Source organism: Thermobia domestica, chromosome 10, assembly GCF_964235325.1.
Source record: "Thermobia domestica chromosome 10, izTheDome1.hap1.1, whole genome shotgun sequence".
NCBI lineage: Eukaryota > Metazoa > Arthropoda > Insecta > Zygentoma > Lepismatidae > Thermobia > Thermobia domestica.
Genome location: NC_137463.1, coordinates 18,387,962 through 18,401,093, shown reverse-complemented (window position 1 = coordinate 18,401,093; position 13,132 = coordinate 18,387,962). Strand labels below are relative to the sequence as shown.

General features: G+C 36.0%; 1 protein-coding gene across 10 annotated transcripts in view; it reads right to left on the bottom strand.

The window, feature by feature from the left end:
- The window catches only part of hiw (MYC binding protein highwire), a 638,413-nt gene that overhangs the window by 553,547 nt on the left and 71,734 nt on the right, over positions 1 to 13,132 (bottom strand). For all 10 annotated transcript variants that reach the window (XM_081727817.1, XM_081727821.1, XM_081727823.1 and 7 more), the window contains 3 exons: positions 11,640 to 11,836; positions 9,406 to 9,655; positions 6,228 to 6,381 (listed from right to left, as the gene is read on the bottom strand). In XM_081727817.1, coding sequence (XP_081583943.1) covers positions 6,228 to 6,381; positions 9,406 to 9,655; positions 11,640 to 11,836 — 601 coding nt within the window. The remainder of the gene's footprint in view (positions 1 to 6,227; positions 6,382 to 9,405; positions 9,656 to 11,639; positions 11,837 to 13,132) is intronic.

The following is a 13,132-nucleotide window of genomic DNA, read 5'->3' as shown; positions in this document are numbered from 1 at the left end:
AAAAATCATTGTTGCTTGTCACTTGTCCAGTGCAGGGACGTGTAGTGCGTATTACCGCTGTTACCGGCGGTAACGGTAAAAATATTACAGTTGTTCGTTGTTTTTATATATCTTCAAATTTCATTATCGAGATAGGAAGATGTTTACATTTTCCTTTTTCTTTTCTTTTCTTTCTTTTCTTTTTTTTTTTAAGTTTGGATGGCCTATGCTTCATTTACATTGTGAACGAATGCAACATGCCAACACCAAATAGGAGCATACTGTTATTGATACCGCAGATTTCAGAGGTAACGCGAACCCCGATAGCGTTCGTTCACTCTAGAAGCACCTTTTGGCGTGCCAGCCAGAAGCATCCTGCGCGCTCGTATTTGGATTTTCGGAATAGCCCTTATGTTACCGTTCGGCTGAGTGGAACAGGAAAAAATAGGAACGTTCCCTGTCAAAGCAAGGAGAATCTAGAATATCATCGACATGTATATTCTACTCACCGCCCGCTTAGGAGTCTATTCGCTCTCCTCTCACTGTAGAGGATTGAGCGGGCGGTAATTCTACTATACTGTTTCGTTTGCTTCCCCATTCTAACGTAAGGATAGAAACTTGGCTGTAATTTCAGTATTCATAAGGTTATTTCATTGTCTTAACAGCATACAATTTCGGACAAATATAAGTAGCAGCTTTTTCATACTAATAGCATTTAACACGTGCTACTGTGAGACTGATGTTCCAGTGCATTATTTATATGTTAATCTATCATTTTTACACGACTTTTGTATGTTAACGTTATCTTTAAATTTGAATAATACAGCAACAGTGAACAAGAAGAATATATTCCATAGGATATTCTAACAAAAATTTAATATAGGTTTACTTTGATTCAAAATAAAGTTTCTCATTGAATGTTAATTTGAGCGTCTGGGCATTGTTTTATTATTATTATTATTATTATTATTATTGAAATTTTATTTCTGTTTAAACAGTATATAAATTTAGATGGTTGTCTCATGCCTGAAGGAGCAAAGATATTGTCAGTCCCTGAAGTATCATTAAATATACAGAAATGCCTATTGATGAAACACATTGTGCTATATGGGAACTGTTTCAAGAGCAAGAGGGAATAGTAATGATAATTAGAGCGAAGCAGAGATGTTGCCCGCGCTCCTTCCAATTCGAGTAATTATTATTATTTAAGATTTATGCTAATTAAGTTGAAAATATTTTGTTTTTAATTTAGTATAAAACTTTAGATGCAACAAATTTCCAACTCTAGCCGCTAGCCTACTACTTTAATTTGGACTTTGATGCAGTTTGATGTGTTGAAAAAGAACTGTGCAATCGTCTTCATCGTGCCGCAGTTTGACTGTCTAACTAATTTTCAATACGGAAAACTTGCTGCTCAAACATACGATGAAACTCCAGTTATGGTTGGTGAGGTAGGGAACTGCAGCCTCTTGTTAATTATATTTTCATTCTTATGCCCATAGACTTAATTTAATTTTAGAAAAGTCCGTTGATTATATAAAAGGGCATAGGCGTAAATAGCACCCCCGTAACCCTCGCGGGGGTGGGAAGGGTGGCGCAGAGCTCCAAGGGCGCAAAATATATAGAAACTAGGGCGCATAACTAAAAGTTGCAGGGGCACTGAAGCTTCAAGTTACGCTACTGGAAAAGGGTATGTTTTTTTTTTTTTTTAATTGTGTTGGGACTTGCTTCTTCCTCGAAGTCTTCAAAAAGAACAAATGTTCTGGATTATGTAGTCAACAAAAGTATCCCAATAGTCTCAAACACAAGGTATGGAACTATAGAAGTAGGGTAAATGATGTGCTGTATAGCTTTAAAGATGGACTGTTAGGAGTCTTTAAATCCGTGATGGATAAAACCGACGAAAAGGATTCTCAAATCAGAGTTTGTGTAGCAAAATTCTGTCAAACCTTTCAAAGTTTTGACTTCAATTTTTTACTTGAATATTTTCTGTTATAGCATCAAGATAAGAAATCTTGTTCAATATCTTACAAAAGAAAGTTGATGATGTAGGTTACTGCAGAAAGAAAATAGATGACTTTGAAGAATATCTAAGATCATTGAGAGATAGTTTCAATTATATTTAGTAAAAAATGAAAGAACATGAAGAGCCACATTGTTCTAAAAGGTCAAGAGTAAAGGAAGTGGAATTTGACCACTTTGCTAATGCCTATAGTTTGAAATGGTTGATACGCTGAAAGAAAAAGTGAGTCCTAGATTTTCTGATATTGAGAAGCAAGAGTTACTTGCAGTATCAGCAACCGGTAACAATCGTCAAATTGTCACGCCACGTCACTGGTCCAGTGTCTTTAAAAATATCAAACTTTCTCTCACACACACGCACCGTGCGTGAAGAGTGCTCTTAATTTGCATTGAAGCATAAGACATCATTAGCGAAATATCGTCTTGCGATAGTTTCCTGCTGTCCTTTTCGAATAACTGCCTCACCTCTCTAGCCACAACCCTATAGACAAAAGGCAATGTTTTCAGGTTTCTTGCTTTCTGAATATTTTTCTGAGTTGCTACTGATTTTGTGCTATCATCCACCCCTCCACTCTAGGTGTGGTCAGTCAGACAAGTGGTAAGCAATAAGCGACAAAAGTTCTTTCCGTTTGGTAGAATTTATTTTGGGAATAAAAGTGGTATGGCAGGAACATACAGAAAATTACATTCTTTTTAATTTACTGAAAACTATACTTAAATTGTCCTTCCATTCTGAAGTTATTTACGAAACTAATTTCATCAAACGGAAAGAACCTTTGTCGCTGACTGCACTCTGTCGCATTGGCATCCTTATAAGACTATGAAAATTGTACTGCCGTATCACAAGTTAACTGTTTGCGAGCAGAATTTCTCGGGAGCTGGTACAGCGAAGTGCGCAGCTTTGCAGGTATCAATCAGTAACAATACACACCGCCGTACCTGTGCCACTTCGATGCAATAATAAGTCTGTGGGCCAACGAGACTTTTCTTTGTAGTAAGAGCGGAAATTTCGTCTATTTTATTTTAAGGCTCTCTAGTATGTTAATAATAGGAATAACTAAATTTCTTGTAAGAATTCAAACTTTCAATTTTATCCATATCAGATGGTGCAGCATGTCGTTTGCAGTCTACTGTACTAGGCAGTCTTGGCCCCTCCCGAAATAAAATCCTCGTTGCGCCACTGATAATAGTAATACAAAAAAATCTTTAAACATTTTAGAACTTTGATTAGCAAAGTAATTTCTGTTTCAGGAAAACTAGTAATTCATCTTCTGAAATAATGAACGATTACTTTAACATTTTTTGTCATAATAAAACTAAATTTTGTTGAATAAAACTAAATATTCAAAATTGTATTTTCATCTTTTAACAAATTTTACATACTTCGTAAAAAGAGGTTTTAATACACACGAAACTTTATGTATAATATATTAAATGGTAACTTAATAGTAATATATTAAATGGTACAACACACTACGTATTGCCCATGTTTTATATCTATTTTCCATAGCAGATATCGCAATTTATTTTATTTCAGAACTTCCAAATTATCCACAGAAAAAAATCTCTCTTTTCGATTAGTAATCACTGGCTACTGTAACAACGGGCATTCATTAACATTCAGGGCAAAAGTTTTTTTTTTCTTTTCTTTTTTTTTAAATCTGGCACGAGCCAGAATGAAAGAGAAAGAAGAAGAGAGTGTAGTAATTACTGATGAATTGCTTGTTATTTTGTTTTAAAAGTAGATTGCTGTTATTTACCACTCAGACAACGAGTGTATTTTGTTCTTTATGGTTGCTATAGTGATGAGACTGTTATAATTGATTTGCGTAGAAATATAATAGACACACAACGAATTGAGATGTAAAAATATAGTGACATATAGAATCTGTAAAAGACAAAAAGTCTGAAAATATATAGATTAAAAGCTATTTTACTCAGTGTGGTATCATTTGGAAATTAACTGTGTGAATTATGTTTTAAATAATTCTGTAATTCTGTTTAACGAACTTAGAGAAATACATAACTGACTGAGTACGGTTATAATACACTTTTACGAATATCCTATTCTTCCCTCCTAAAGATTCTTTTAAATGCTGAAAGAATCGATTATTTGGAACTGACTTTGTAATTACTGTAGAACATTTATTTTATTAAAAAAATATTATCGATGTTAGGATGTACACGAAGTCTCTTCACAAACTTGCATATATAATACTAATAAGTCGTACTATGAAAAGGAGCCGCGATGGCTCAGTGGTAGAGCGTTCACCTCTGATGCATGGGGTCTCTGGTTTAATCCCAGCTCGCGACAAGTAGACTTTGTGGTAGGCAAACATCGTGTACGTGGGTTTTCACGCGATTCTCCCGTTCCCTCCCACTTTATTCATTCCACCATTGCATTCATTTCTCACCATCACCACCTCCTTTAGCCTAGCCGGCATAACCGTGGGACGTAAAACTGAACGATTTCCAAGATTTTTCGTACTATGAAAGTTTATGAAATCTTGTATAACGAACCGTAAATATTACTGCTTTAATTTAATTACCCTTGTATGTTCCCGTTTCCCACTGATGCAGCAGGTTGTGTTGTATGAAAACGAGGTCCCCGCAGGAAAGAGCAACGTATGTAGCTTGGTTCACAAAAAACATGCTTGTTAAACAAAAGCAACATTTTCGGACTAAACATGGAAAAAACCCTGCTATTTCGTCCTATTGTTGCGCGAATATTAATCTCACATTGAAACAGGCCGTATGTAAAATGTTTTATACACGCTCTTACTTGTTTGATATTTGCAGTTTTGCATAATCGATTTACTTATTGATTGGGCTGAAGCCCTACATCTACGAGCACACCACCTGTTAATCACTAGATTTAGTTCTTCCTACACGATAAGTGTTTCTTCCTCATCATTTCATCAGTCCTTTAAATAGTTTTCATTATCCCCTTTAGCCTATAGCAGTGGTTCCCAACCTTTTTCGACTGACGGTAACTGTACATACCTTATTAAACGTCTACGATATACGCGGCACACTTATTTGATTTTTTATTAGTAATAATGTAAATGATTAAATGAATCCCAAAGTAAAGTCCGAATAGGAAAATTCTGGTCCAAGAGCTTTCACGTCGAGAAAGGTCTTAAACAAACAGACGCATTGCCGCCACTATTATTCAACTTTGTCCTGGAGTACGCTATAAGGAAAATCAAATATAGCAACCAGGGCCTAGAGCTGAATGGTATTTACCAGGTTATGGCGTATGCTGATGATGTAAATTTAATAGGGGATGACAGGAGGACAACAGAAAGAAATGGAGGTTTTATTAAACGCTTCCAGTGACATGGGTTTACAAGTAAATGTAGAGAAAATTAAATACACTGATTCCGCTGAAAACTAAGTTCAAATTGTTTTGTCGTCGCCAATTCTGTCAAGGAATTTGAAGCTTAAAATATGTAAAACAATGATCATGATTATTGTGCTGTATGGCTGCGAAACAGGGTCGCTTACTCTGAGAGAAGAACGTAGACAAAGTATTTGAGAATAAAATACTGACATGAATATTCGGACCCAAGAGGAATGGGAATGTGAAATGGCAGAAACTTCATAACGAGGAACTACGTAATTCATACCGTTTACCAAACATTGTTAGTATCATCAAATCTAGGAGGCTCAGGTTGGCGGGTTATGTAGCCACAATGGAAGAAAGTAGGAACACTTTCAAAGTTTTAACTGGAAGTTTTATCGGAAAACGGCCATTAGGAAGACCTAGACGCAGATAGGACAATATGATTAAGAATGACCTCGCAGACATAGGAATACAAAATAGAAACAGGATCCAGTTGGCTAAGGATAGAACTCAATGGAGAGCTTTTGTGAACGCGGCATTAAACCCCCGGCTTCTATAGGTCATAGAGTTAATTAGTTAGTTAATAATACAAATGTTAATAGTGTAAAACTACAAGTTTTGTACAATATGACTATGTACTGAGAGGCGTCACTGGAGGCGTTAACTGGAACAGCCTGTCTCAAAATTGGTTTCAACTAATTATTAAAGCTTCACAGTTTTTAAATTCTAAAATTTCGCGACTGGGCGCATGTGTCGTGATACATTGGTTGGAAACCACTGGCCTATAGAGCTCCTTAGTTTACATTTTTATTATTATTATAGTGGTGGAAGAATTCATAATTTTCTTCCCATTTACTCAAGGACCGGGTTCAGAAATTACCTCCACAATACATTGTACAGTGGATCCAAACACGTAGCTGTATGCGAAAAATCCACTTGATCAGGACCACTAAAACTGTTACAGTTTCCATCTTTTTTATTTATGACCAGGCACTTAAAGGATATCGGATGATCACTATTAGTTGGCAGCAAAACTGTAAAGAAGAGAAAAATAGATTTAGTGATTACAAAATTAGAAGTCGTTTTCGATTTCTCAGAGAGGCAATCCTTAAAAGAAGAAAAGTTACTTAATACTTGATAAGTCAGCACGATAATTTATATGTGAATCGATGATTGTAGGAAGGACCGAGTCACATTTACCTGAAATTTCGCTTATGAACGTTTCCAATTCCCTAGTGCTATAAGCAACTGTGTATATAAAGGTAAGTGACGAAGGTGTTACGACGGTGCAAACGCACCATTAAACTATAAAGTGAGCGTAAAAAAGGTCGGCAGTCCTGAACCTTAATGATTTTTCTTTAATATCTCAGAGCTACACAAATTAGACTCTGGTCCTCTGAGCAATCATCGATTCACGTATTTAACAGTGTTTACGACTATCAAGCTCTCACTCGTAACAACAGATAAATAAATTAATTGAATACCATAATGAAAGACTACCTTTCACAATAAAGAAATATCTTCTCTATAAGAGATATACACATTTATCTTCTCTGTACAAAATATGTAATGCATGAAATCTTATCTTTCATTTTTAAAATCTAACATTTTATTATTAATTACTATAAAGGGTGTTTCAAAACAACACCGACAACGTTTGGGAGATGATTCCTGACACAGAGATGAGACGAAAAATATAGACTAGCCTGGTTGCACAAATGCTTCCTTTCGGACTTATAGGCTGCCAAAAACATGAAAAAATGAACTTTAAAGGTCTATAGCTCTAATACTATGGGACCTAACCTAGTCGGATCAAGACTTCACTTAGGAACTAATATGTGCCAAATCCAAAAATCCATGTTTCAGAATCTTAAGGCACTCACGCAACAATTTTTATAGAGGGAGTTTGGCTACGGGCATATAATTTGAAGTACTCACCAACTACTTCTATGAAAATTGTTGCGGAAGTACCGCAGGATTCTGAAACATGGATATTTGGATAGAGCACATACTAGTTCCTAAGTGAAGTCTTGACCCGACTACAGTACGTACATAATTTTGGAGCTATGGACCATTAAAGTTCATTTTTTCATGTTTTCGGCAATATATAACTCCGAAAGGAAGCATTTGTGTGCCTAGGTTGGTCTATACTTTTTGTCTTATCTTGGTGTCAGGAATCACCTCCCAAACGTTGTCGATGTTGTTTTGAAACACCCTGTACAATTAATACTATTCTCTATCATTTAGGTATTTGTGACTAAAAGGTACCTAACAGAATTATTAAATCAATGAAAACATGAGGAACGAACGTGAAATAAAAGCAAGAAAATCCAACAAAGAAGCATTCAGGAAAGAAAAACTTATTTTTTTTTTTAAATACGATGTTCAGAAAGACTCGTCGAATGTTCCGTGTGGAGTAACGTTCTCTACGAGACACACACACACACACAAAAGACACTACACTACACAAAAGCGACGAAAATAACTACTAAAAGCTTACGAAATGTTGATATTACTTGTTGGAATTGAGTTTAGCGTCTCTCTCAGCAGCAAGGCTATATGAGACCTGGACCTACAGCTTAAGAGGGAATCCAACCAACAAAAGCTCCCACCGGGAAGCAAACCCGTGTCTTTCTCTCTCACGCGCCAAGGGAGAATATGGTAACCAAATAATCAAGCAGGATCTCTGCAATATTCATACTGAGAAGAAAAGTACAATCCCTATATATGAAAGTAAAAGTCCTGGAAGACTGACTGATCAATGACCAGGTCAAACCGCTTAAGCTGGAAACTTGAAATCTGGACAGTGAATAGTATTTGTGACGTAAAGTACCACCAAGGAAAGATTTCTGGAAATTCATCGAGAAAGGGGAGCAAATAGAAGTGGTAATTATTATCGTAAAATATGCATATTTCTTGAATCTCTGAAGAGTAAAGACATGAAAAACATGAAAAGCCTTCCCATTTAAAACAATTAGACATATGTTTTAGAGTCTTTTTGATATTTGATCTAGAAGGAAAGAAAAGAGGCAAGAAAGAAAATGGGTTGGAGATTACAATTATTAATATCTTAGAATCTCATAAGGTTAAAGACATGAAAATCGGTCTCATTTTAAAATAATTGGATAGGTGTTTCGGCGTCTTTTTTCATATTTGATCCAGAAAAGAATAAAAGAGGATGGGTAGAAAATGGAGCGGGGATTACAATTACTATAATAACATGCCCATATCTCGGAATCTCTTACAGCTAGAGACATGAAATTCAGCATATAGACTTGTCATTTAAAATAATTAAATACGTGTTTCAACGCTTTTTTTCATATCAGATTTAGAAAAGAAAAGAGGGAGGGTAGGAAAAGGGCCAAGACTTACAATTATTATAATACATGTGCATAACTCGGGACCTCTCAAGGTTGAGACATAAACTTTCGTATTTGGTCTTTTCATTTAAAATAATAAGACACGTGCTTCTGAGTTTTTTTTTAAAGTTTGACCTAGAAGCAAAGAAAATGGGGTGGGCAGCAAAAAGGGATGGAATTACCTTATTATAATACGATGAACATCTCGGAATTTATTAACGTTAGAATCATGAAAGTTGGTAATTGGTCTTTTTATGTAAGATAATTTAACACCCGTTTCAGCGTTTTATATGTATATTTGTCCTAGGAGGGAATAAAAGATGTAGGGGTGGGGGTTGCAATTATTATATGATGTCCAATCTCGAAAATACTTAAAGTTAGAGACAGGAATATTGTTCACAGTAATGTGTGAGGGCATTTGCTAGTTTTGAATGTAAATAGAAAAAAAGGGAAGAGAAAAAGGTTGGAACATTGTCTGAAAAATACTTGTATTCTAAGAGACATATTAAGTATGGTGGAAGGAAAGTAAGGAAGGAGGTGAAGGAGGTTATAATTGAACGGACAGTACTAGAACAGTTAATTGCTTTAAGAAGAAGAAAAGATCAGCTGAAGATCGTAGTGTAACGGAAGTTTTTTCAAGGCACCTGCCAATGATAATTTTATTTCATACTGACTTTCTAATATTTAATTTGTGCTTACCTATGCTATTTTTATTGGCCATGACCGTCGATCTGGTAAGGCTGTGTGAGTTAATCAAGCTTTCATCAATTTTCAGATAGGTTTGGTCACCTGAAGCACCGACCCATGTAGCTCTACGTCCGTGTTTTGGTCCTATATGAGGAACTATGCCAGGAACGGAATACCATGGACCTTCTTTGGACGTCCTTTCTTTCCTGCTGGCAGCATCTTCTGAGCCCTGAGCTGGTGATGGTCTGCCTAATTGCCCCTTCTGAAAATATATGCATAATAACCTGTCGAGAATTTATAAGCTCAAGTACCCAGAGGGTATTTTGTACAGTTAAACTTCATCTCAGTAATGACGCATGAAATATAATTAATGCTTTTCTTTAGGCATTAGTAAGGTTTCTTACAAGCAGTAACTTCATTTTACCTTCACTTACTTCACACTTCATCCATCCTTTTCCTAACAAAGAAACATGAAGTATACTGTATTGTGGTTCAAAATTTATTGAACAGCACAATTTCAATAAAGACTTGAAGAAAGAAACAAAGGGAGGAAAGAAAGCAGCCTTAAAACAGAAGTTAACAAAGAAAGACAGAAAAAAACAGCCTTAAAACATAAATTATCAATATTGTATACATCCCTGCGAACACAATGTTAGAGACAAAACTTATGAAAGTTTACTACGTCTTTTAATTATGTCATAATTATTCTAGATAATCATTTAAATTTATCTAATACACGTTATACTAATGATATTGAAATACAGGTAAAATTCTCAATACTCACTATAACAATACTAACAGTAATAGTAAGTAATAATTTACTGAGCAAGTGTAAATGAACAGTTGGTGTTCTTGTTTCTGAATCGGGACCTTTTGCGATTCGATCCCGTGACTATCATCCTTAGCTAACGATCTTCAACATTTTCTCTGTCCTACACGGGACAGAGGATGATGAAAATGGCAACCTTCTTCCAGCTTTTTATCTCTACTTCCCATAGTTAGATTCGATTCCAATGAAGTTCCCTGATAAAGCTATATATCACTATAAACAGGCTGTCAATTTGTATTTGGAAGGTACAGGTTTGAGTAAGTGGCTTTCCTACGTGCCCCTCTCAACCCTTAGTTCCAAAGGCGACTGCAGTATGGAATCTTACATATATATATTGTACTATCCCACGTGGTATTGTATACAAATACTACTCTACGCTTGTGTTTACCACATGGTTTTACGACAGTGTACTACGCACAACGTGGATTTACTATAAGCAGCAGACGACAGACCACTGTCTCCTCCTACGAAGCACATTATGACATCGGAGCAGCAGCACCACCGCCACTCTAGAGGGCTATAAATTCAGCAGCAACCAGCAGACCAATACCAGTTATCTGGTGTCCCTCCTACTGATAGCTTCGGAGCATTGGATACCCTAGCCCCAAAGCCTCTAGTCTGCCACGAAACTTTTGGTTATTCCCTTCTTCCTGGCTTAGCCTGAAACGGGGCTCTGTAGAGTAGTATTTACAGTAGTATTTGCACAGTAGAATAACATTACTGTTATACAGCTAAGAAGGAGCTCTTGCAACATCTTAATATTCAGACTCCTGAAGTACGCAGAATTATCTCTGACCTGAAATATCTACATAAAATAGTTAAGGGAAGCTTAAGATCGGAAATATTACTTCAGGAACTATCCTTACGTGTCCCTTCCCGCATCACCCGGAATACCCACCTATTCCATCTTGCCCGTCCTAGGTTGGCTGTTATACAGAGGTTTCTTTTTTATAGAATACCAAACTGTTATAATCAAGTAACAACTGATGTGGACATTTTTTCGAGCTACCCAGTGTTTGAAAGAGCAATTAAACGAGCTTTGACGGAATAGTTTTACTTTACACTCTTTTTTCTATGTTGTTGTTATTGTTGTCTTGTTTTTTTTCTTTCTTTTGTTAGCATGTCCCTGTGTAAAATGGCAAAGTTATGCTGTATCTGGGAGTTTGTTCAATAAATAAATAAATAAATAAATAAATAAATAATACTAATGTTTCCAATATAATCCACTGTTCTGCAAATATTCCATAAGTAACTAAAATTTGAGGTGAGAAAGCTTTCTTTATTCATTTTGCCAAACATATACAAATTATGATATTATACCATATCAAGAAAAATAAATACTTTTCTCTGCATCATTATTATGTGTGTGTCCTTAATCCTATTAAAATAAAGATATTTTTGATAAATATACACGTACCTGAAAATTACCGAACGTATAAACTTCTCCCTTGGATGTTAGGAGCACGGTATGGTTACTACCTGCAGCAACACACGTGACATTACAGGGAAGTTTTACTTGTGTAGGCCCACCTCTTGGCATCAGGTCACCGACACCTAGTTGACCATATGTATTACTACCGAATGTATACACTTCCCCATTTTGGAGCAGGAGTACTGAAAATGCAGAAGCAGTTTAAGGTACAATATATTTCACTTCAATCGACGATAATGTAATAGATACAAATCAATTAATTTTGTGAGGTAAACGTAACGTTTACCTGTTTTTCTTCATAAAATGTTCGTTGCCAAAATTAGATTCGCTGCTTAGAAAAAGCAGAAAACATGTTTTCTTTAAAAAGTCAACCCACGAGTTACGGAATTATACGTGAACATACACAAGGTATTAACACTATCAGCTATTGAGAGTTTCATCGTCTAGCTTCAAAGAATATCATCAAATTGTGCTAAAACATATAGTACTAGCGGGAAAACATACTCTTTAAAACCAAAAAAATAATCAAAAACGGTACACCTATGTTGAAGTAATGAAATATTTGAGTTGTACGTCCCACGGTTATGCCGGCTTGGCTAAAGGAGACGGTGATGATGAGAAATGAATGAAATGGGGGAATGAAGGAAGTGCGAGGAAACGGGAAAACCCCGAGAAAACCAACACATACGGTGTTTGTCCACCACAAACTTCACTTGGCGGGAGATGGGATTGAACCCGAGACCCCATGCACCAGAGGTGAACGCTCCACCACTGAGCCACGGCGGCCCCTACACCTATGTTGAACTAGTGCGTGAACATGCACACAATGAAAAGGTTAATTACGGTATGAACACTGTCAATCGTTGTGGTCTCTAGTTCCAAAGACTATCATTCTAATAAATTTACATGAAATCGTCGAAAACCCACTCTCTCAAACAATAAGTAAATCAACAAAATCGGTACGCCTATATATGTGATCATGCACACAATTATGGAATTAATAGTATCAGCCGTTGTGGAGTTTCATGCTCTATATCCAAAGACTATAATCCCCATAAAATGTACAAGGACACGCCGGGGAAGTACATTCTTTTAAGCAAAGGCGAAATCATTAAAATAGAAGCACATATATCGATGTTATGTGTGAACATTATTATTACCCTTATTAAAGTATTCTGCCTTTTGGTAGGTTTTTTTTTAAGAATAGATTTAGGTAGAAATGTCTTTTCCACGTTTCTCAATCTTCAGCTTTCTCTTTTTAACTCCCAATATTTCTTGTATTAGGAACATATACATGTTAAATCGGTTAATTAAAGTTTTCACATAGCACCCACTCAGGAGTTTTACAGCCTATCTCAAAAGACTATCATTAGATCTCCATGAGATTTGCTTGGAAACATCGGACAAGTATATTCTTTCAAATCAAAGCATGATCATTAAAATCGGCGCGCATATATCGAACTTATGCGTGAACATAC